Below are 27,015 nucleotides of genomic sequence, written 5' to 3'. Positions count from 1 at the left end.
TAGTTTATATGCCATCTACCTTACCATACTTAGTGAAGTATTAGTTGGGTAAGTAGTCCTCAATTTCTATATCCATAAGGAGCTGTTCGGCCTTATTAACCTTACCCTTAAGATCTTCTACGCCTTTATATTAAACCAGGAAGCTTTAGAAGTAGGCCGCAGTAACCTTATAATTTTTAATATTTCTTATACTCTGGCGAAACTTATTATATGCCTCCTTTCGCTTATTAAGAAAATGCCTAGTTAACTAGTAATTCGGTTTCTTATAAACATAGCACTTCTTTTAGCAATTACTTTGAAATGAACCTCTATAAGGACCTCTACCTTTACCTTATAGTTATTAATTATACCCTCTGCCGTATTGCCTACCCCGGCCACTATATATTCGATTAGTCTAGTTATAATTATATTGGTTAGGCGGGTTAATTAAAGTAGGTTAGAGTTAGGCGTTAAATTGCTATACTTTTTAAGAGCGTAGAGCGGTGCTAATAGAAGATCTTAATTAAGTATACACTCCTTTATAAGTATTTGCAGGATTAAAGAGAGTAAGGTTATATTCTTTAACACCTTAGTATGCGCTAATGACTTAATTATATATGCTAAAGTCCTCTTAATATGATTCGGATAAACCACGCTAAATTATCTAAAGTTAATTAAAGAGCTTTTAAAGATAATTAAGCCGAGGGATACCTGGGTTTGTAGCAATAATTCTTAGAAAGGTAGTCTCTCTCTATTCTAATATATACTACTACTTATTCTCTTTTGTTTTAAAGTGGTATCTTAACTTATATATTATGCGGTTAAAATTATATCCTTTTCCTACTAAATAATCATAATAGAAGGTACTAGCTTGGCCCTTAAGCATAACGAAATAGACGTTATAGTATTAATTAGACTCTATTCCTACCTTCTAGCAATAGTTATAAAAGATACGTAGTTTCGAATTAAGAATATTATATAATTCCCTACTAAACTTCTTCTCCTAATCCAAATAGAGCTTCGTAAGCTCTATAAGCAATTTTAAACTACCTCTAATTTAAGATTAGGATAGAGAAGGTAAGGGTTATATTATAGGCTGCAGTAGGGATATAGGTCTGGTTAGTAGAGTCTAAAGGTTATTAAATTGCGAAGTAATAGGATTCTGTGCCTGCTCTCGTTAGGGTATAGTATCCAATATTAAGGTTACGGGTTAAATTGGATACAGAGGAGTTAAAGGCGGAGGTAGGTTCGTCTCTAAAGGTATATTGCTTAGGTTCTATCGTGAGTTAAGCTTCCTTATAGTGCGTAGTTAGTGCTTAATCTCTTATAGAGTCCATTCGTGCTTTTCTTTTACGTTAATAACCTACTCCTAAATATTGTCTCTAATAGTACCCCCGTCCTTAGGGACAAATACTCTATTCTTCTAAAGGAAGTTATGGAAGTCCTATATAATATCCTTATTTACGGGGGCCTATGTTTCCTTTATCTATCTAATAAAGTCCTCCTTTATACGTTCCTATAGCGCGGTATTATTATATTTACTATCCTTATAATATATTATATAGTATAATAAAAATCCATTTAAGTCTTATTTATTAGCGTTTATAAGGTCAATTATAGCTTTATTCTATATCTTTAGGTTAATATCTTCCTTATACTTCTTTAGGTAGGTTAACGCCATAGTAGGTATAGAATTAACGGGGTGTCGTACGTTAAAGGTAGGTAGGATTTTCGGTTTTATAGGATCTCGTAGGTTTGCTGTTAAGAGGTAGGCAATTTAAGATATTGTTTAACGCGTTTTGGACGTTATTTAACGCGTTTTGGACGTTAACTTAGGACCCTAGGTTTAGTAACACTTCTAACCTAAAGTACTTAACCAAATCTTTATAAACATAGTTGTTCTGCGTAATAAACGCAACTTAGTATCTCCTAGTACTTAGTAACACTTCTATTACTAGTTTTCCGTAAGTCTAAGGTAGCATAGTATCGCCAGGATCCATTCCATATAAGCGTATATAGCACCCCTATATAAGACTGTCTCTTCTATTTAAAAACCTAGCTGCTCTGTAGTTAACTATGTATTTAACCACTAATCAGTATTGGTTATATAGGGTAACTCACCAATAACAACTACTCGAGTAGGGTTATAGTGATGTTGGTTAATAAAGCTTATTAATTGGAATAAGGGAGGGCGAGGAACCTAAGGCTCCTCGCCACACTAGTGCCGCGGCAACACGTAATGGCAACTTACTATCACATGACGGCAACTTGCCTTATTCCCGACAGGTTCTATTTTATAATTAATAAACTTTAAAAAAAAAAATTTTAAAACGTAATATAGGTAATGGGGTTTTAACTACTCCTTAGGTTATAACTAAAAGGAATATTAAAACTTTACTCACGTTATATCTATCACGCCTAGGTAAGCCTCAGCACGATATACCGCCTTTTAAATATATATATTACTTTAATTTTAGCAAAACAATAAAACTTTACTTAAAATAGTAGGCGGTATACTAGCTTGGTTATAACCTAGGGAGCAGTTAAAAACCCATTACCTATATTAGGTATATAATAGTATATACTTAATAAAGTAGAATTATTATAAAGGATAACTTTATATACTATTTAAGCAAGGATTATATAATCTTAAGAAGCTTTTATAGATACCCTAACCCCCTTCCCCCCCTACTTATAGAAAATAATATAAAATACAAATATTTAGTTATTTTAATATCTATAACCTCTGTAATATAGATATTATTATAGCGCGTAATAAACGTTAGAAAAGTGCCTTAGATATAATTCCGGTGTATAGCACAAATGTAATTAGTTAGCCTGCGGACCGATCGAAAATCCGCACCAACGGAATCACGTCTAAGCCTGCTGTGGTAAGGCGCCCTGGTCGAGGAGCAGCTGCACCACAACTTCGTGCCCGTTCCTTGTCGCCCATAACAGCGACGTCCAGCCATACCTATCCTTAGCCTCCCGCTCGGCGCCATGGTCGAGCAACAGCTGCACCACAGCCTTGTGCCCGTTCCTTGCCGCCCATAACAGCGGCGTCCAACCATACCTATCCTTAGCCTCCCGCTCGGCGCCACAGTTAAGGAGCAGCTGCACCACAGCCTTGTGCCCGTTCCTTGCCGCCCATGACAGCGGCGTCCGACCATAGTTCGTATCCTTAGCCTCCCGCTCGGCGCCGTGGTCGAGGAGCAGCTGCACCACAACCTCGTGCCCGTTCCTTGCTGCCCATGACAGCGGCGTCCAATCCTTAGCCTCCCGCTCGGCGCCCTGGTCGAGCAGCAGCTGCACTACAGCCTTGTGCCCGTTCTCTGCCGCCCACGACAGCGGCGTCCGACCATAGTTCGTATCCTTAGCCTCCCGCTCGGCGCCGTGGTTGAGGAGCAGCTGCACCACAGCCTCGTGCCCGTTCCTTGCCGCCCATAACAGCGGCGTCCGACCATAGTTCGTATCCTTAACCTCCCGCTCGGCGCCGTGGTCGAGGAGCAGCTGCACCACAGCCTCGTGCCCGTTCCTTGCCGCCCATNACAGCGGCGTCCGACCATAGTTCGTATCCTTAACCTCCCGCTCGGCGCCGTGGTCGAGCAGCAGCTGCACCACGGTCTCATGCCCGTTCTCTGCCGCCAACGATAGCGGCGTTCGGCCATTCTTGCCTTCCGTCTCCAGCTCAGCGCCATCCTTAAGTAGTAGCTTTACTACTGACTCATGCCCATCGTTTGCAGCCCATGATAATGGTGTCAGCCCGTCTTTATCTTTTGAATCGATATCGACTTTCTTTGTGTCCAGCAGCAGCTTGACTACCGCTTCATGCCCTCGCTCGGCTGCGTACGACAATAGTGTCTTTTCCTTAATGTCTCCCTCTAACAAAGCTACATGCTCCACCCACATCCCTAAAAGAGTACTAGAGTAGCTTATTTCCATGACGCCCACGAGATGTTTTTTTTTACGGAGTATAAGAATTCGCTTCTTGATCGCTACATGCACGTGCTGCCCACCATCCAGTGATCTGACGATTCGGTCTCGTTCGTGTTGCTGTTGTTTTAGGACAATAGGACTCTGATACGGTTTAGAGTCTGCTTTTAAACTGGTGTGGATGTCCGCTGAAAGAAACCTTCCGTATCTCTTTAATACCACCTGAAACGAATTTCCGTCTTTGCATATAACCAATAGTCGACCAAGTATGCCGTCAGGTGGAAGTACCATGGTCGTAATCATCATCCCGTCATGTAACTCCCAATTGGAGTGGAGATAAATTGTATGAAGAGCGACCTCCTTTCCTCCTACTCCTTCTAACTTAATTACGCATTTCTCCACGTCCCCCAATTTTCTGTTACGTGTCGAACGCCATTGTCTGACATATAAATCTGTCAGAGGGTATTGCGACAGATCGATGTCTCCCAGGTGCAGCAGTTTGAGCGTCGAGCTTTGCTCTCTCGCAAAATCCTCATTTGTCAGGAATATATCCCTCAGATGAATTGCGAGTCGCATACTCTCTTTCCCTACCTCTGTACAATGAAGGATAGCAAGACCTGAACCCTTCCGATCATTGATTCTGAAGCGGAATGATAAACGGATTCCTCTACTACTGAGTGTTGGAGGGCTGTTGACGGAATTAGAAGGGTTTATCTGGATAATATTGCCGGAGTTAGCGAAAGCAGATGGTGAAGTTGCAAAAATCCCACCATGATCTTCCTCTGTCGATCTCCAGGCAAAGAGGCTGTGGTCATCCGAGACTCTCATAATCTCCTCCTGAAGTCTGATGAACGCCCTCTCTCCTTCTCCGTACAGCATTGACATGTATATGCCAAATATGCCCATTAAGCAATAGGCATGATCTTCAACTCTCGTTGTCTCCCTCTTTGAAGCCCACGACATTCTTTGAGCGACACTAGCATGTCCTAGATCATCTCCTAATAGAAAACCGCCAGGTATTCTGGTGATCTCAGATATGAGCTCTTGCAGACTTGACTTACTACCAATCTCTTGCCATTCGCTATCGAGGAATATTACCGTTGATGGGGCGATAAGCTCCTGAAGGGTCCACCCTCTAGTAAACCATCTGCTTTTTCGGAATCCGTCGCTCGCAGTACCAGTTAGGTGATCGACAGTCCCCCGCGGAACGTCTGCAAGATATGCGTAGCATTCTTCGGCTTCCTCGTACCAACGGTACATAGAGTTAAGGGCTTCGGAAAGTTCTGCACTGCTTGTTTTATCAATACAGCAAGTATCGATCCAAATATATTCGAATCCGTCCCGCTTAGCAATAGAGCAGGCCTTTTTAACTTTTTCGTAACCCTTTAATTTTATCGCCTCATTCGTCTTTATATGCTGTAGTGTAACCTCCTCTTCCCCCCACGTGTGTGAAAGAATCGCGTAGCGCAGTACCTCGTTACCTCCAAACTCCTTAAGCTTGAGCTTTTCTGTATGAAGAAGACGCATATTACAACCCGAAAGGCGAAAAGGCGACGTAGGAATATCCGTGTCGTCACAAAAGGGCTCTATCAGGTGAAGTAGAGCACTAGAGGAATCTCGGAGTTGCTTAAACTGAAAATTGACGATTGTGTGGTCTGAAGAATCCCACAGATGTTGGTCAGGGAAAAAGTTTGAGGTTGAAATAGCGATGCGCCTGGCAACCAAGGCGCGCAGCTAGCTGCTAATCGCAAAACGCCACAATCTCGGCAATACGAAAAAGAAACATGTTCTAGTCCATTCACGGATCCTCGCTATTTATTCGTGAATAGACTGAATTCGTGACTACAGTGGGTTGATTAGACGCCTCCGCAACCAAGCGTGGAGCCAGTGATTGTATTGGACTGGACTGGATTTAAGCTCAAATCCAGTCCATCTAATTCTTTTAGACTTTGGCTCCTCATCAGGAATTTTTTTTTTGGGCAGCCGAAAATTGGGGGCTGCGAAACCTGCGAAACCTGCGATTTGCGGCGACTTGCGGCAATTTGCTACAAACATATAGGCTACTTATACACCCGCGTACCCTGTCTGTGTATTTATAGCAAATCACTACAAATTACCGTAAATTACTAAAATTGCGACTTAAGCAAGTTAAGCAGACCCTAATTTTTGGCTGTAATAACATACTAAAATAAATAAATTCTAATGCTATCTATATTATACTAATAACTTTAGTTACTATAACCTACCACGAAGCTCTGCACGAAGCTCTACACGAAGCTCTGCACGAAGCTTTACACGAAGCTCTACACGAAGCTCTACACGAAGCTCTACACGAAGCTCTACACGAAGCTCTACACGAAGCTCTGCACGAAGCTTTACACGAAGCTCTACACGAAGCTCTACACGAAGCTCTACACGAAGCTCTACACGAAGCTCTACACGAAGCTCTGCACGAAGCTTTACACGAAGCTCTACACGAAGCTCTACACGAAGCTCTACACGAAGCTCTGCACGAAGCTTTACACGAAGCTCTACACGAAGCTCTATACAAAGCTTTATACGAGGCTCCACACGAGGCTCTATACGAAGCTCTGTGTATAGAGGCTCTTTTTTTTTTTATAAAAAAAAAATCACATACCGTTTTAGCTGCCGAATAGGCGCCATGCCAGGTCTTCTATTTTACAGAGGTAAATCCTAGATAATCACCCGTCTTACCTGCAGCAGTAATTCCGTAAGGCCCTTATCCACCTATCTACCACGTGCTATAGGTATACGGTGCCCAGGAGAGAAGCAAACGACTAAAATCGCCAAGTCTAAATCGAACGCCAGAGTAATATAATTATAAGGACATATACAAGTAGGGTAAGTTCCTATACAAAGGAGATGATCGAAATTAAATAATCAAAAAGTAGTAAGTACCCAAATTACCTCCGTTCCGTACCGTATATTAAAGCCAGGCCTATTTTACGGGCCTGTTTTCCTACCGTGATGCTATCCGTCTTCCGCCAATGTTATATCCCATGCAACGTTGGTGTCCTACTACAGGTGGTCTGTGCGGAACACTAGAATTAGAAAGATGAATTTAATCAACCACTATGCCTTCTAATCGTGCCTTTTTTAACCCTAATATCGTCCAACCTACCAAATGCGTCGTTCCTCTGACTTATAGCAAAGGAACTGTCTTCGGAGCTTTGGCGGCTGCCTTTAAGCCCTTTACTAAAGCTTTATATTCCTTATTACAGCTCTAAAATCCTAACAATCTAATTGGCTAGAGCTTATTAATAAGAATAGGACCTAAATTAACGTCGCAAGGGATATAACGTCTGCTATTAAGAGAAACTTAAGCGGTTACTTCTAGTCTGTTCCTGGCCTCTAAAAACTACCCTAGGAGGCCTATTTGTACCATATAGATTACTACCTTTTTTTGCTAACTATATTTCGTTTAAGATCTTTTAAATGCTTTAAGGTTGGCTGTTATATAGCCTAGGCTAGTTTTTAATAGTTTATTATCGATTCTTATTGATAATTCTTACCGCTTAATTAAACTTTCTAAACTCCTTCCTTCTTTTTAATTATTTCGTACGAATTATAGATTCTAAAGTCAATTTCTCTCTTCTTACGCCTTTAACTACCTATAATTTGGTTAAAACTAGATTAAAAAATTTAAGGAGTAAATCTATATATACGATATAGGTATATATTTATATGGCACGTAATAGAGATAATTTTTAGCATAAGTTCTGTATATACTATATAGTAACACTACTATATAGCACTTTGGTTAGTACAAATATGTATAAATATCTTAAGTTAATGTATAGAATATATATCGACCAAACTCTGGGTCTAATTTAAGTAGAAGCTGTCCGCTAACTATAGCAACTTTATACTAGAGTATAGTCTTTAGGCTAAACAAAAGAGATTAATACTTAAGTCTACTAAAAACGCCTTAATTAAGATATAATTAATAAGGCTTTAATAATACTAATAATTATATAAAACCTTCCTTTTTAAGTTATTAAATGGCCTAAATTTTATACTTTTTGCTAAGTACTTAATCTAGAATAGTCTAACTTTATAATTATATTATACTCTTTAGTTATAAAGAATATTAAGTACTTCTAGTAAACTTATAAAGATATTATATAAAAGAAACTTTAGTTAGCAGTATTAAGTATTTACCTTTTACTTAAGATCTAGACCTCTTTAAATAGGCTCCTTCTTCTAGGGATTTAAGCCTACTTTATTAACTATAGTTAAGAGAAGCGCTTATAGGCCCTCCTTGCGCTTTATACGGTAGCAAACTATAGTAAAAATAAAAAGTTTACCACTTTTCTTTTAGTCCTTAAGGACTACGGTATTATATAAAAGCTAAGGTCTATTGTTTATAATAACGCCACTTTAAATAATATACTTTGTTGTATAGTAGATATAACGGCGCTATTGCACGTTACCTGCCAAATTCTGCCAAATTCTGCCGACCTATAATTGGCCCGCCCAAAGCTAGCGCCTTAGCGGCTTACCCTATATATTTGTTTACATCGGTCCTAGCAACCCCCTTTCCTTCTCTTTAGCTTAGTATCTTCGTAATATAGCATTCTACAAGCTTTAGTTTAGAGGCATTTATATAAGCCATAATATTATACTAAGCTTACCCTACCCTGCCTGGGAAGGCCTTAATAATATCCCACCCTAAAAGAAACTTCATCTATAATAACGCGTTAATACGCTATACTTAGACACTAAAACAACTCTATACTACCTGGGAAGGCCTAGATAATATTCCACCTTATAAGCTAGATAGAACTAAACCTATACCCCTAGAATTAAAACTAAAGCGTATAATACCAATAAACCCTAAAAAGCCAATAATGGTATTTAAAGTAAGCTTATCTAAGAGAGCTGCCTCTACTTAAGAGGAACTTAAGATCCAATTAGGGTTGGAAATTAAAGATAATAATAACGTTATAAACGTACATGAGTAGATTCACGCCCTTACGGCCAGCTAGAAAGCCAATTATCTTAAAATAAAAAACATATAAGAGACCCTATAAGAAATCCTAAAAAGCCTTCCGGCCCTATAAAATAGCCTAGATTCCCCTTCCTAAAGCCCTAGCTAACCTATTTACTCTACTAAATATAATATACTAGGGATTACGGATATAATAATAAAGCAATTAAAGTCCGTTAAGCTCCTTAACCCTTAACCCCTATCTAATAGGATAAACCCTACCTTTAAAAATTAGAGGATCTAAGTATAAGGAAAACTCCGCGTTAACTATAACTATTTCCCCTCTAAAAAAGCTAAGATGCTTTACCTCTTTAGTTAAACTATAGGAGATGCCTAATATTACCTTTAAGCCAAATTTAAGGACGACTCCCCTGTCCGCTTTACATCTATTAGTAAAATTCTATAGTATTTAGCCGCTATATATATAAACCTAAACAAAGCATAGAACGCGCGTTATAACTATAATGGCGTAATAATAAAGTTAAACTAATCCTTTACTAAGTTCTAGACTTAATTCTTATACCTAGCAGGTAAAGGCTAGGTTCCCCTTAAGAACTACTATTTGGACCTATATAATAAGCTAACGGTTTAACTATAAGAGAAGATTGCGGTAGCCTTGGACGACCTACTAACCTATTAAAAACTTATAGCCTAATATCTGTTACTTAACTTAGAACTAAAGCGAATTAACGCCCGTTCTAATTAATAAAAAAGGGCTTATAGTAGTTAAAACTTATTAACTACACCTATAAAAGCTGGAGTAGGAAGATAAGTAATAATGGCCCTTATACTAAAAGCGGTTATATCTATACACTAGCGAGCCTCACCTAACTAACTACGTACTATGCTATCGACTAGTACTTATCGCAATACCCCAATTAACCCTATCTTGGCTATGTGCTATAACTATAATAAGAAGGGTTATTTTACCTTATCTTGCCTAGAGCTAAAGGATATAGACGATATTAAGGAGATAGAGGAAGGAGAAACGTCCAATAAGTTGGGAAAAGAAGAGCCCTAGGGAAAGACTCCCCCCTAGGATACTCTATTAATCTTAAAGAGATTAATCTTAGTTAGTTAATAGGTAGAAAGCATTTTACTATTCTATATATAGTATCTTAAAATAGATATAGAGTTAATATAACCGCCTTTATTAATACTGGAGTAAATAGCTTCGCCTTTATAAATACTGCCTATATAAATAATGTTGCCAAATTTCTAAATATAAAAGCTACCTAATTAAAAAAGCCTATTTAGGTAAAAGGCTATAACAGCTAAGCCGGTTAGCCGGTTACCTATATCTTAAAATTATATATTGCTCTTAACGGATAACGCTAATATAGTATCCCTTTCTATATCCTAGACCTAGGTTCCTATAATATAATCCTTAGCCAGAAATAGATGTCCTATTTTAATATTTAGCTAAATATATAATAAAGACAATTTATCTAGCCGGAGGATAGACTAAAACTACCCTCCTTTATTAGGGAAATCCGAACTAATTATAAGACACTAGCCGTAAGGGCTAACCTTACCTACTAATAGGATATCCGGGCCCGTAACCTAGCCTTTACCTAAGAAAGCGCCCACTGTAAAGCTAGAAAGAACTTTATACCGATAAAGATACTCTCCTAAAGCGCTATATCTAAAGAGGACTCTATATATAGAGGCGGAGCAGATAGTAACGTAGATAATATTAAAATTACGTAGATTTAACTAGTATAGAAAAGAATATATTAATACAATATAAGAGATAACCTCTAAAAGATACAATAGGAGCTAAAAGGAGTAGTAATAACGCTAGTACCCTAGAAAACCCTAAGGTTATATACGCCCCTATTATTATATAACCCCCCTATAGTAAATATCACCGTAATTAGCGCTATAGCGTTTTACTTTAATATATACTAAAAGGATAATAAGGTCTTTATAACGAGCCTATATAAAATTAACTAAATTATTAATAATAGGGAGGAAAAGCTAGCTAAGGAAACTAACGAGGAACTAGTTAAATGCCTTTTTCCTACTATTTATATAGATTATAAGGATACATTCTTAAAAGCGGCCTTTAATAAGTTACCCCCTTACCAGACGTATAATTATAAGATTTAATTAGAAGCCAATAACTCGCTAGGCTATAATCCCCTCTACTAATAATTAATAGATAAGCTAAAAGTAATAAAGTAGTACTTAATTAATAACCTAGATAAAGGGTTTATTAAGCCAAGTTAAGCCCCTTTTACTTTCCTTATCCTATTTATAAAAAAGCCTAATAAAGGCCTTTATTTTTATATTAACTATTAAAAACTAAGCGCTATTACTTAAAAGGACTAGTATCCTATTCCTTTAATTAATAAGACCCTTATACGTCTAAGCTAGGTAAAGATCTTTACTAAACTTAATATCCGCTAAGCTTTTTACTAAATTAAGATAGACCTTATATTTAAAGATTTAACAACATTCTGTACCTATTATAGTTCCTATAAATATAAAGTTCTTCCTTTTAAACTAATAAACGGACCGGCTATATACTAAAGATATATAAATAACGCTCTTTTTAATTACCTTAATAAATTCTATACGGTATACCTAGACAATATTCTTATATACTTAGACAATAAACTTAAGTATTAAGTTTATATTAAAAAGGTTTTAAAGAGACTACAGAATATAGGCTTATAAGTTAATATTAAGAAATATAAGTTTAGGGTAAAACGTATAAAATACCTTGGGTTTATTATAACTATAAAAGAAATTAAGGTTAACTCTAAAAAGGTAGAGGTAATCTATAACTAGAAGCCCCCTTATATAGTAAAAGAGATCTAATCCTTCCTTAACTTTTATAACTTCTACTACCAGTTTATCTATAACTACAGAATTATAGTAAAACCTCTTATACGACTAACTAGGAAGGATACGCCTTTTATCTTTAATAATAACTATATAGAGGCCTTTAAAGAGATAAAGGATTAGCTTAACTCTTCCCTAATCCTTTATTACTATAGCCTAAACCTTAAACTAATACTAGAAATAGACGCTTCTAATAGGGTTATAGCGGGAATCCTATCGCAGTTATATCTAGACGGTAAATAGTACCCTATTACCTTCTTCTTAAAAATAATAAACTTAGCTAAATGTAACTATAAAGTATATAATAAAGAAATGCTAGCTATTATTTAATTACTCTCCTAATAGTACGCAGAGCTTAAAGGTATAAACTCCCAGATTAAGATATATACAGATTATAAAGCCTTAAAGTACTTTATAACTATAAAGTAGCTTATAGAATAATAAGCTTAGTAGGCCAAAATACTCTCCTAATTCTTCTTTATAATTATATATTGTTTTAGTAAATAAACTTTAAGGCTAATACCCTAACCTAAAGAGAATAAGATATAGGCCCCTAAGATAAGCTAAAGGCCTAATATTAGACGCGCGCCCTCTTTTATCTAGAATAGCTTAACCTATAGATCCTTAAGGAGCTAGACTCTTAGTAGAACGAGCTAGCACTAATAGAGGAGTCTTTAGACGAACTAATAGGGCTAATTAACCGCCTCCTAACTATAAACTAGACGGCTAACGCCCTAAGGGCCCTCCGTAATTAAGCTGCGAAAAAAGACCCCAATTTTAAAATAGAGGAAGGATTACTCCTATACTAGGAGTGGCTTATAGTCCCTAATATTAATAATTTATAGATAAAACTAATCCGCGAAGCCCATTACTAAGTCTTTATAGTATACCCTAGCAAGAATAAAACCCATAATATTATTAATTGCTGCTACTACTAGCTAAGAATAGTTATAGATATTAATTAATATATATAGAACTACGAGGACTACTAAAGAGCTATAACCCCATAAGACAAAACCCTAGGACTACTTAAGCCACTTCTAATACTAGAGCGCCCTTAGTAGTATATCTTTATAAACTTTTATATACTACCTATAGACTATAACGGATATAATGTAGTTATAGTTATAGTTAACCGCTTTAATAAACCCCTATTCTTAATTCCCTATTATAAGAATATTAATGCTAAAGAGGCAGCCCGGCTATATATCTACTACGTTTACTAAATTTACGGACTACTAGATACTATAGTGTCTAATTATAGGCTATAGTTTATATTAGCTTTTTGGAATAAGTTTACCCAAATCTTAGGCATTAAGCTAAAGCTTTCTATAGCTTACTACCCTTAGATAAACGGTTAGACAGAGATTATAAATTAGTACCTAGACTAGAGGCTTAGGCCCTTTATTAACTACTTCTAAAATAACTAGTTTAAACTACTACCCTTAATAGACTACGCCTAAGTAACCCTACCCTATAACTCTATAGGGTTCGCCCCAATTTAGCTAGAAATAGGATACTTACGCTATATAAGCTTTAACTAGAAAAGGCTAAAGAGACCCTAAACTATATAAGAAAAGCTATTATATAGCAAGGCCTAATAGTACACTAAACGCTTAGAGGAAGCCTAGACGGTAGCCTATAAGAACTTAAAAAAGGCCTAAAGATTAATAAAACAGTAGGCAAACAAACACCGTTAAGAGCCTAACTTTACCCCCGGCAATATAGTCTAGGTTATAATAAGAAATTAGAAGACTAAACGACCTAGCCATAAGCTAAACTACTAGATAGTAAGGCCATATAAGGTCCTTAAGAAGATAGGTAACTTATATAAGGTAAGGCTCCCAGACTTAATTAGGGTATACCCTATCTTCTCGCTAGATAAGCTATAAAAAGCTATAAATAACCTATTACCTAAATAAAAGAATAAGCCTCCCCTGCTAATTTAAGTAAACGGCAATAATAAATAGGAAGTTAATAAAATACTAGCCTATAAGGTAGTATAGGGAATATTAAAATACTATATCTAATAGAAGGGCTACAACCTAGACTTAACCTAGTACCCTATATAAAACTTTATAGGCTGCCCCTAGAAGCTTAAAGAGTTTTATAACTAATACCCTAATATACCTAGACCCCTAAAGTACCTAAACGAGTAGATAAAATGCTAATATAATAAAGATAATAAGTTACCAGAGGAGTATAGGGATAAGAACGCCCTAAAGCCCTAAGATAGCTATCTACTAAATTTTACCATATTCTGCCGTTTTTTACTAGTATTGTAAAATTTTAGATATCTAGGAACTTTAACCGCCGGTTAAAGTTATCTAATTAATTAGATCTATGCTAAGACTTTTAGCGGCTACCCTTCCTAGCCTAGTACTTCCACTTAACCTATAATCGCCTTTTTATACTTAGTCCAGACGCATTTATATCCCCCTTTTTCTCCTTATCTTATATTTTATTAACCCGAGGTACAAGTGGTCTATATATTTGGGTCTTAGATTTCAAACTTTGCCAAGCCTACTTCTAATTGGTTCAAAAAAAGTTGCGGACGGTAAGTCGTGGCAGAATTCACGTGACGAACTTTAAAATATTGGAACATCAAAATATTATACACATACCTTTTTATTAACGTATTTGTTAATATCTCTATTAATACCACTATATATACCATAAATATGGCAAACCTTACTGTAATTAAGTGCAGCAAGTGCTGTATCTATAAGCCCCGTCTTAACTTTATTAAAGATGGCCCTTTAAAGAAGCTTTTAAAGCTATGCCAGTTATATCGGTCAAAGGCGCGTATTCCCTATATACTACTTCTACTTCTGCTTACTTTTCTAGGCCTCTAAATATAGTTCAAATAAGCAAAGAGCTCTTATAGAGTTAGGTTCTACTACTAAGAATCGTCCTATAAGGCGCCAGCGAACTGCTCTACCTAAAAATAATACCAAGAACGCCTTCCTGCCTCGCGGCCAGAATAGCTAAGATACCCCTGAAATAGCTTAACGGCGGAAGATAATTAGGGCAATATAACGGGAGCACCGCATTCTTAATTGGCGGGGTAAAGCTCACTTACCTACTCCTCCGCTATATACTATAGATAAAGCTCCATACAGCAGAAGAGGCACTCTAGATAGCCCAAATACGTCCTTTCCGGAACTAGCTCCTATGCCTACTCTACTACCAATACCTACTCTAACTACGGCCATACTACTACCCGTTTCGGCTGTTAATTGGGAGCGAGTTAAGAAGTTTAGGAGTATACTATAGGCTAAATATATAGAGACGTGCAGTTATTGTAAGGAGCGGTGGTTTTAAATGGGCCTAGCTATAGAGGGTGATAATATAGGTGTATACAAAGCCTGCATTAAGGACGCCGATGGTCTTAAGGATCCAACCCTTTTTTCCTTATTTAGTAAAAGTAACGGGCTCGATCCAGGGCCTATTCCTAGCTTCCTACCTATACTTACCGCGGTAGAGGAGCTTCTAATTACGCGCGTATACGTTTATCTGCAAGTTATGCGTATATACGGCTAGCAATATCGCTATACTGGCTACGTCTACTACTTTGGCCAGAACACACTAAAGACTTAGACGTAGCTACCACAGCTACCTACTAAACTCAATATACTAGTCGTGAAGCCTACGGTAATAGATAGTGGCGAATACTTAAGTTAACGGTTTACCAAACGGTATACCGTAAGGCGCTCTACTATATTACTATAGCTTTACTTTCTAAAAGTTAATTATCCTAATTATCGCGATATTAAAATATGTAGCACCTAACTTACTAGCTTACCCGAAAATGGCTCTATATTAGATTAGCTACCTTATATCAATAAGCTAAAGTTAGATTCTAGTGGCCCGACGGCTTAGCTTACTCCTAGGTTATAGGCTACGTTGGCTTCTACAAGCAATTCTACTCCTATGCAACATCCTCCGATTGTTAATCCTCTACCTATCAAGCTTAGCAGTGATATACTAGATAGCGAATTTAATAACAATATACTAAATACTTTAGTTCCTAATTTAGTGCCTAGCCTTAATAAATTAAAGCTTTTAAGTCATAAGGTTTAACACTAATAAGACCTACAAGCGGGCCTAAAGGTTCCTACTATGCGGCAGACGCCTCTCTCTAAGCGATTAGCTAGTTTTATTATGCGCGGCGCCTTTCCTACTCTATTTCCTTATAGCAAAGCCGATTTTAATATACTATGAAGCCGTATAGTTACCCTAGCTGCGTACGCCAAGCATATACTTAAGTATTAGGACGGTCGGTTTGGCCGCCACCCCTTATTCCGCTACTACGTATTTAATCGGATTATAAGAGAGTAAGCCCTTAGCGCTACCCGCTTCCTTTATAGCCGATTAAATAAGAATAGTCTATCTTTAGATAAGCTTAGTAATCTTATAAATGGCAATAGGGGTAGCTAGTTAGTAAATAAGATTATACGGTATACACAGAATCTTAAGGGCACTAGGCCTTACTAGAGGCAGAAGAGAAATAAGCTTATAGCCTATACTAAGAATATTAAAAGCGGGTCTCTATTCTTTACACTAAGCGCTACTAATCTATATTGGCATGATCTACACTCTTATATGCCTCTATTTAATAAATATAAGGCTACTAATAAGGCTTAGCGCTACCAGATTGCTTCTTAAAATCTTAATAATAATCCGCATATTGCTGCTTACTAGCTATATTACCGCTTCGATCTATTTAGGAAGCACATACTTATAGGCCTATTTAACGGTACTGACTTTTGGTTCTAATATAAGTGGTAGGTATAAGGTAGCGGCTATATATATAGCTTCTTATAGAGTTTAATAGCCCTAAGGCCAGATCCGTTAGCTAGTAAGTTAAGGGCGGCTTTTGCTAAGTACTAGAATACTTTTATATCCGTAATTAATCCTAATTAATCTAGGCCTCCCAATCTCCAATATCTTTCTGCTCTTAGCTATAAAGAGCAGCTTAATACCAGTAAGCTTCTTACTACCTACCTTAATCGATTTTAACGGCACCGCAATTACACTAAATCTTACTACTTAAGATTAAAGAAAGGTTCCACTAGAGTAAAGGAGTGCCGCTTTTATTTTTCACGCTCTCTCCGTAATAAGGCCGCTGTATTAAAGGATCAAAATCCATATTACTAGACGTTCTATCCATAGCGTAATAATAAGCTTCTTAATAGTTACAATACAGCTATAATATTGGCGTAGATAGCGAATATTAATACGTCACCCGCTATAAGCATATTAGTAATAGTTAACTATATAGGCAAATATTATAGCAAAGAAGAGAAGAAGTTAACTTCCTACTAAGAGTTACTCTAATTAGTACAGCCGCACGCCAATAGCCTTCATGCCTTTAGTTTGGTCGTAGCTAGATTTATAAATAAGCTTATTACTAAACGCGATTAGTTAGCGCAGGAGGTATACCATTTGCTTCTTAACATTCCCCTTTATAAAGGCTCTAGGAATATAGTAACTTTAGACTGCCGCCAGGAGGACAATTAGAGCGCTATATATAAGCTTATAAATGGGCAACTAAGAGGGCATAAACTGTCTAACTACAAGAAATATAAGCGCCGCCCAGATAGGGTAGAGGACGTTACTTTCCTCAACGTTCTCCTTTATTTTAATTACTCTACTTATAAGCGTCAACTAAGAGCAAGGCCTTAAGTTATATCGTACTTTCCGTGATATAACGGCGATCCTTCCTATCTGTAGTATCCTAAGTTCTGCCGCGTAAAGCTTATTCTTTATCACCCGTAGAGGGAGTATAAGGAAGTGGCTACTTATACTAATAGATTCGGGGCTCCTAATTATATAACTTCCTATCAGGCTTGCATTAACTCTTATTAGCATCAGCCTAACTACTTCTGCAATTAGAAACTAGAGAAAGGTCGCGAAACTACTAATATTAATAAGTTTAAGGGCGATTTCGCAGACGACTTGGAGCTATACCAGTCCTTTAAGGCCCTGCATGCCTACGTTTAAAATACTAACGGAGTTAAAATTAAGGATCCTAACAGGCTTAGTAATAGGGAGCTTGATTATAACTACAACTAGAGTACGCATTAGGGTACGTACCCGCAGCTTAATAAGAGAACTTATTAGCAGAAAGTACGGCTATAGCCTCTACTATAAAGCCGCCTATCCCAAATAGTAACTCCGTCCTTATAACTAGGTCAGCGTCATATCTATAATATTATAGTTAATTACTATAGGCAGATCTAAATAGGCCTTAGCCCCCCCTACTACGGATTAACGTTAATAGAGAGGCAGGAACCGGTAAGTTACATCTTATTACTGTTCTGTCTACTACGCTCTATAATATAGCCATGTCTAATAGTAAGCCGTCGCCATTAGTTTAAGCCGCCCCTACTAAAGTAGCTACCTTTAATATTAACGGTAGAACTACGTATAAACTATTAAGGTTGCCAGTAAATCGCCCCTTTAAGAAATTACCTACTGCCAGTCTTACGCCTCTACAATAAGCTTTTAAGGATATTTACTACCTTATCCTTAATAAGAAATCTATAATTAGGCAAGTACATCTGGCCTAGATTAATCGCCGCCTCCGTTAGATCTACCCTACGCATAATAACAACTACTTTAAAGGCTTAAACATCTTACTAGTAGGCGATTTCTATCAGCTTCCCCCTATAGGTTAGGCGGCCTTATATAGTAATCTACCCACTAGGCTATTAGAGCTCGCCAGCTATAGAAAGGGAGCCTATAAGGCGATTAACCAAACTGCTGTCCTAAATCAAGTTATGCGGCAGGGCGGTAATAACGCTAAGAGCTCTGCATTTAAGACCGCCCTTATAAAGCTACGTAGTAATTCTATAAGTAATTTAACCTAGAAGCTTCTTTTAACTAGGTATAAGCAGGGCCTATCTACTAATAAGGTTGCGGGCTTTAATAACGCAATTCGGCTATATAGCACACGCGCTGCTATAGGTAAGTATAATACTATTTAGCTTCGCGACCTTTTACAGCCAGTAGTGGCTATTAAGTTAGTTAACACTAGTGTAGGTATACGAAAAGCTACTTCCAATTAGTACAGTACTATAGAGAATTTAGCCCTATATATTAGCGCGAAAGTAATGCTAATATAGAATATCTAGGTTAAACTAGGCTTAGTAAACGGTACTACTAGTATAGTTAAAGATGTTATATAGAAGGAACACGCGGATATTAAAAAGGATTAGCCCTAGTCACTGCTTATTATAGTAAATAGGTATAACAGACCTGCCCTATTTACTTAGCAGGATAATAAAAAAGTTATCCCTATCTTTTCCGTGCTTTATAAGTAGGAGTATATAAGAGGCTTTTACTTATAGCGTTAATTTCCAATTATTTTGGCTTTTACTCTTACCATATATAAAAGCCAGAGCCTAACGCTTAACTAGGTAGTTCTAGATATTAAGGAAAAGGATAAGATAGCCGGATTAACCTATATAGTAATCTCACGAGTTAAGAAGCTTTTGGGGCTTATATTTAAACGTAAATTTAATAAGAAATAATTTTAGTTATCTATAAGCAAGACTAAAGAGGCATAACAGGAAGATTTTATATGGAGGTAGTAGTAACTACTCGTAAACAACTTTTCCTAATTAGGAAATTATGTACTGGCTTGGAGGTAAGCGGAGAATATAGCATTTGTCTTAGTTTCCTAACTTTTAAATAGCTTAACCGCGAAATCCAATTTTCTAAATTTTAACCCCCCTATCCGTCCTACATTTTTACCGCTTCTAAAGCTATTAGATATATATACAATGGTATATAGAGAGAATTAGCAGCATTGCCGGATTAATATTGCTGCTATCTATAGCGTTAATCGATTTTTAGAATTTTTTAATTTTTTTTAAAGGGCGGAAATGTCGCTTATATAAGAAGTTACGTAACCTCTAAGAATATATATATAATTGCAACAATTCCTAACTAAGAACCCTCTTTCTAACCTTATAGCCTTACTTAAACTACTTCTACCGCCTTTATAGTGTCTTAAGCTTCTTTACCTATTAAATAAATGGATAATTAACCCTAGTTAATAAATATACCTAACTAACGAACAAACTAATAAATTAAATTAAAAGTTCTAAAAGTCCAAATAAGGTTTTACTAAGACGCTAGCTAGACCCTAACCTAGACCCTTCCTAACCTATTAAATTCTAAAAATGACAACCTCTACCGAATTAAAAATTAACCTTAAATATTTAAGGCGTCTTTACTACTGTAGTAGCCACTATAGTAACAGAGACACCCTATATTTTGGTAAGCAATTAAGCCTATCCTATATAAGAATCTTATACTATTAGTACTTACCAAATTACATACTTGCAGGGCCTCCTGTTTATAAATACTCCCTCCTCTATACCTTCCTTTCTTCTTTTCTTCTTCCTTATAGTGGCTAGAGGTGCTCTAATACCCCTCCCTAGTCCCTATTAAGGGATCTATTAGTTAACATGGCAATATAGATAGCATTAGACAAGGAAACAGGCGAAAGAGAAGATAGGAAGGACGGAGGAGCCTCCGGTAAGTGTCAGTCGAGCAATAATAATAGCTATATTATGGCTGCCTAATCTCCTATACTCGTAGGTCTCCTCCCATCTATAAATACTCCCTCCTCTATACCTTCCTCTCTTTTTTTCTTCTTCCCTATAAGAGCTAGAGGTACTCTAATACCCCTCCCTAGTCCCCACTAAGGGATCTATTAGTCGACATAATAATATAAACAGCATCGGACAATAAGATAGGCGAGAGAGGATAAAAAGGACGGGGGAGCCTCTAGTAAGTGTTAGTTAAGCAACGTCACTAGCTATATTATAGCTGCCTAATCTCTTATACTCGTAGGCCTCCTCCCATCTATAAATACTCCCTCCTCTATACCTTCCTCTCTTCTTTTCTTCTTCCCTATAAGAACTAGAGGTGCTCTAATACTTCTCCCTAGTCCCTACTAAGGGATCTATTAGTTAATATAGCGATATAGATAGCATTAAATAAAAAGACAATAGGTAAGAGAGAAGACAGGAAAAACGGAGGAACCTCTAGTAGGTATCAGTTAAGTAATATAAACGGCTAGTTTTCGTTACCTAAAGATTGCGTCACATAATAACATTTAAGAATATAAATATATACCCCATCCCGTACTCCATCACTACTAAATATTCTAAATTTTACACTTAGAGCTACTTATAATAGGCATTCCTAAAATATCTACCGGTTTAAAGCTCTATAATTAAACGTTATTAACGGTTTATATAGGGGTCGTCAATTAAGCTCCCAAAACACAATTTTTAAAGTTTAACACCACACCACTATCACGACCTTCTTGCAGTGGCTAAGCCACCCCCAATCTCCTTCCCTCCCTCTCTCCCCCCCTCTTATTACTTAGCGCCAAGCTATTACATTATCGCTAAGCTATTACGTCGTTGTATATCCGAACTAGTGGGCAACGATATAGTTAATTAATCATATCAGGCGTCGCTACTATAGCCGCACCGCCTCTACCCATTAGGGGGAAAAGTCTTAGCATACCATTATATCTCTTTTTACATACGTATTTAATTAAGTTGGGGTAATAAACTTTAATTCCAGCCATGCGGCGATTTATTTATTAGGCATTAAAAATATTTAGTATATAAAGCTTTAAATTGGAATTACAATCTACTATATTAGATCCTACGTAAAGGGCTCTATATTAAAGCTCTGCAGTCTAAATATATACTAAATTCGTAACCAATATAACCTTTAAGCTTAGTTTAAGTAGGGCGCCTTAGTCACTATAGTAGATCCTTACCTAGCGGTAACTAAGGCGCCTTAGTCTTACTACTACTTCTAAATTAAGTAAAAGCTCTATATAGGGGGGTCCCAGGGAGTCTCCCCCTGGAAAACCTTATCTCTATATATATTAGTTAAAGTCTATATAATAAAGCTCTAAATTACAAACTCGGGTCAAAATTTTAGTTAGGGGGCTAACTATCCGTATATTAATCCCACGTTTTATAAGCCTAGTGTTACCCTATTTTTAACTAAGCCTAAGGGCAGGCTTTCTTTTAAAGAGGGGGGTAATGTAACGGCGCTATCGCACGTTACCTGCCAAATTCTACCATATTTTGCCGACCTATAATTAGCCCGCCTAAAGCTAGCGCCTTAGCGACTTACCCTATATATTTATTTACATCAGTCCTAGCGACCCCTTTTTCTTCTCTTTAGCTTAGTATTTTCGTAATACAGCATTCTATAAGCTTTAGTTTAGAGGCATTTATACAAGCCGTAATAGTAGAAGTCTTTCTTAAGGAAGAGGAGGATATTAAATAGGATTCTATATACTGTAACGGCTAAACTATTAGCCAAAAGGATAGTGCACGAAGAAGATCAAGATCGACTTCGCAGCTTATGGTTTAACATATATATACCTAAATAAGCGCCCGTAGGTCACGTAACGTCACAACCGTCACAATACTGGCGGATCTACTATACTAGTTATATTATTAATTAGCTATATAAGCCTTCCTATTTTATAGCTTAATTAAAAAGGAGTAACTTAAGTTATATAATAAATAGGAAGTAAAAGGGGAGGTATATTAGCAAAATGTTTATACCTCCTAATAGTACTAACAGCTCCTAACAGCTCCTATTAGGGCTATTAGGAGCTCCAAAAGACACTTACACTTGGCATCCTATCAGGAACCTATTAGGAGGTCGCCCGGACCACTAGGACTACTAGAACCTCTAGGACCTCTGACCTCTAGGACCTCTAGGACCTCTAGGACTATTAGGACCATTAGGACCATTAGGACTATCAGAACAACAATAAAAATTCTAGATTTAAAAATAAGGTATATTAAAACTCTAGTATTTACAGCTAGTCAAAAAATACAAAATTAATTTAATTATATATAATCTAAATAATCCAAATTAATCTTTCCTGTTTACCGCCTGTGTCTATTATAGAGCTCTACAATTACTTGGGCGTTAGGCGATTAACTAAAAAGCCTCTCGCAGAGGCTCCAAATCGTCAATTAGCGGTGTTCCTAATAATCCGCTAGCCGTATACTGATTTCCTAACTAGGCCTAGTACCTGCCTGCCTGCCTACCTGTCTATCCTACCTATCTATGCCTACCTATACCTATTATGCCTACCTATCTATACCTACCTATCTATATCTATAATTCGGGGGAGAGGTCGGCCCGATTAAAGGCTCTACTTAATTCGAATCATTCTCCATAGGCGTTTGTTGGCTATACATTTAAACAGTAGTCGTCTGGGGTGCCTCCCTAGGAGGCCTTAATTCGATTTGATTCGGTAATAGGCTAATATCGAGGCTCTAGTTCGATTCGATCGATCGATCAAATCGATCATGGTGTTCGCTGGCTGGTCGTTCGAACGATTATCGTCTGGTTTTGATAACGGTCCTCTCCTACTTACCTACCTACCTACCTGCCTGCCTGTGTCAGTATCTAATTAATTTAGGGAAGAGGTCGGCCTAATTAAAGGCTCTAATTGATCCAGGTCGTTCTCTATAGCCGTTCGCTAGCTATATATTTAAACGGTAGTCATCTAGGGTGCCTCCCTAGGAGGCCTTAATACGATTCGGTAATAGGCCAATATCAAATTCGATTAATCGATCAATTAAATCATTCGTAGTCTTCGCTAGCTGGTTATTCGAAAGGTTATCGTCTAGTTCTTATAACGGTCGTCTAGTTCTGGCAACGGTCGTCTAGTTCTAGCGACGGTCGTCTAGTTCTGGCGACGGTCGTCTAGTTCTGGCGACGGTCGTCTAGTTTTGGCGACGGTCGTCTAGTTCTAGCGACAGTCATCTAGTTCTAGCGACGGTCGTCTAGTTCTAGCAACGGTTATCTAGTTTTGGCGACGGTCCTCTACTAGCTGCCGTTCTAGTGCCTCCTAAGGGAGGATGTAAGGAAGGGTAAAGAATGGGGTAACTATAAAGGAGGTAACTTAGCAGAGGCACGTGTAGGCTATCGGGAATATAGCGGGGACCTAATAGCACTATATATCGTGCGCACGCGCATATAGGGTCATGTCGCATTAGGGGGGAGGTATCCCATTAGGGGGGGTATTACAGTAGGGAGGATGTCGCATTAGGGGGGTGTCTTAAGGGGTATATATAGGAGGTATCACTTTAGGGGGGGGGGTTAGGAGGGGTGTCGCTTAGGGGTATCCTATCAGGAACCTAACAGGACGATTAGAAAAATTAAGATCCTATTAGGAGCCTATTAGGAACAATTAGAAAATACTAGTTTCCTATTAAGACCCTAATAGAACTATAAGAGGACGATTAGAAAATTAAAGATCCTACTAGGAGCCTATTAGGACGACCAGAACGATTAGGAAAATCAAAATCCTACTAGGAGCCTGCTAGGAGCCTACTAGGACAATTAGGACCTTTAGGAAAGTCAAAATCCTATTAGGAGGCCTCTAGGATCTTAACACCCCAACAAAATACTAATATAGGAAATAAGGAGGATTAATAGGTAAACCTTTTAGGTTATAGGACTACTTAGTAAGCTTTATAATAATATTATATATATCTATAGTTCCGCTAGTTATATAAAAGAGTTTAAGGATCTAATAAAAAGGATAATTCTACTTAATAACTGTATAAGATGGAATAGTTAGTTTTAAATACTAACTAAAGCCAATTAAAAGGTAGGAGCTATTAATACCTATACTAAAAACTACTTTACCACGCTCTAAGTAGACTATCTCTCTTTAAAGACCTGGAAACGGCTTTATACAATTAAGGAATTTCTTTAACTATTCTACTAAGCAACTTTAGAGACTTAGGATAACTATATAACAATTAATAATATACTCTTTACTATAGATATTATTATTTAGTATTTTAAAGCCGTACTTATAAGTAAACTTCCTCCTAAATTAGATAATACTAATACTATATAATAGTCTAAATATAATTCTAATAAAGAGTTTAGCTTTTAAATTAGAAAGGGGTAGGAGACCTTTAATAAGTATTATAACCAAACGGACAACTTACCCCTTTACGCTACCGCTCTTATTCTTTATCCAAACCGTTATATAAGGTATATTAAGGCAAACTAGAAAGTAAGGTAAGTTAAGCCTATATTAAAAAAGGTTAAAGAGCTTTAGGAGTCCTATTAGGAAAAAGCTCCTACTTTTTTAAGTTCTTTATTATATAAAAGGAAACCTTAAAAGTAGGATTTAACGTATTTAATTAGATTGCTTAAAAGCTAGGGAAGTATGCTTAACTGGCAAGTTAGGATAAGTATTAAAATTATTATAATAGAGAACTGTATAATATTAGTAAGATACTAGCGATTAAATAGTAGTATTAAGATTAACAAAGAAAACGTTAGCTAAGTTTATTATATATAGCAATTAATATTCTCTTAATTTTAGCTATAAGCAATAAACTAGAGCAAGTCTTTTTAGGGAGACGTTATACAGTATTATAGAAAGGGGTGTAGATAGGAGCAGAAAACCTTAAGAGAGTAGAGTATTTAAAATATTAGAAATAAAGTAGTATTTTAGACAAAATACTTAAGGTAGTAAATTGATATTAGGTAGCTAATAGGGCCTTTTCTAAAAGCCTTCCTTAAAGTTCCCCTTATAAATTGGTTGGCCTTGGGCACGTATTATAATACTAAGTAATTATTGATAATTATCGATTACCGATCGATGCCTTGTTAATTGTATTAAAAACCAGCTTAATATAGCCATATTTCTTTCCTTAGTTCTTTAAAATTAGGATATTTAACTAGGATATATTATCCTATCTATTTGTCACTATATATATACCTTAAGTTAGGCGCATATTTAATTCTATAAAGGTAGCTCCTTAGAGCCACCTTTCCTATTTAAATCTGGATAAGTATAGCCAAAAGGGCCTTTGGTAGGTTGTTGTATATCTTAAATATCTACTTTAAAATCTTTAATACTAATCTATATAATTATCTACTAGTTTTACTCCTCTCTTATTCCCTTTCCTAGTATACCTCTATTTGGGCTTTTATATATTTCTTTACTACCACTAATAGGCTCTATAAGGAGGGAAAGGTAAGGGCCTTTTATCCCGTCCCTTTCTTTCTCTATTTTATTGCTTACTTTATTAAAATATCTGCTTATTTATTTTCTTTAATCTCCGCGTATAAAGGGATCTAGTATATTATAACGTTTATGCTTATTATTTATATTGCTAAAAGCCTTTGCCTTATTTTATATACTAAGTACTCTTCCAATTAGTTCTAAGGCTTTACTACTACTTAACTGTCTATAAATATCGTAAGTTTTCTAATTAATAGTAAATATTTTAGTACTAGGTCTGGGGCCAGTTAAAGGCCTTTTAGCTCTTTAGCGTATATATTATTAACTTAGTTAATTTTTATATAATTGGTTACCTCTATTTCTAATTAAGGTTTATATACTAACGCTCCAACTTTCCTATTAATTCGCTTCCGTTAATATACGCTAGGAAGTATCTTAAGTTACTTTTAGTTTTCTATGCAATCTAGTTATACTCCTACTTTACTATTTCTTTATCCCTAATAATATAGGTTTATAGTAGTTTAACCTAAGGGTAGAGCCTCTCTAGGCGGATCTCTTCTATAGATAGTATTCCCTTAGGGAGGCGTAGTATAGTATTATTTTCTAGTTTCTAGAGAGGGTTATACTGTCAATACTTAGTTAGGGCAGATCTTCTTAGTTATAGGATTTTATAGTATAGCAGTAAGCCTTTAATATAATTTAGAGAAGACTCTACTACGTAGTAAAGCGCTACTTTAATTATGGACTAGAGATTAAAGCTGCGCCTATTATATGCTAGAGCTCTTAATTAAGCTAGGAGTATTTTTAAGAAGAGATGAATCCGCTTTTAAAGCCATATTTCGTACGATACTATAGTAGAAAAGTAGTAAATTTAATAAAAGAAATTTTTATAGGGAATGCCAAGAGAATATTACAATACTTTAATCGATACGAGATATTATATCGATCGTTAATCGTCGATCGTATCGAGATAAAATTAGATTTTACCTAACCCTAGCAGTAAAGCCAGATATAGTAGTAGAACTAGCTATAGAACTAGTAGATGCTATAGTAGTTATAGAGTACTATATAGGTAGTACTACCTTCTTTTATATTACTAATTATCGCTAATAGTTGTTTTATAGTGGATCCTATACTAAATATAAGACCTTTAGTGCCTTCTTTATAGAGCGCTCTA

The 27,015-nt window shown here is 36.6% G+C and overlaps 1 protein-coding gene across 1 annotated transcript; it reads left to right on the top strand.

The window, feature by feature from the left end:
* Nucleotides 1–2,872: 2,872 nt before the first annotated feature.
* K441DRAFT_558304 (uncharacterized protein) lies at nt 2,873–3,910 on the top strand (the record flags this gene model as incomplete). Its single annotated transcript, XM_067643406.1, has 2 exons — nt 2,873–3,081; nt 3,586–3,910. Coding segments are annotated over 2 exons (534 nt in total), but the record flags the coding sequence as incomplete, so codon positions are not given.
* Nucleotides 3,911–27,015: the final 23,105 nt, after the last annotated feature.

This window comes from Cenococcum geophilum (assembly GCF_001692895.1).
Source record: "Cenococcum geophilum 1.58 unplaced genomic scaffold K441scaffold_19, whole genome shotgun sequence".
NCBI classification, from domain to species: domain Eukaryota; kingdom Fungi; phylum Ascomycota; class Dothideomycetes; order Gloniales; family Gloniaceae; genus Cenococcum; species Cenococcum geophilum.
This window is presented reverse-complemented; position numbering and strand designations above follow the sequence as displayed.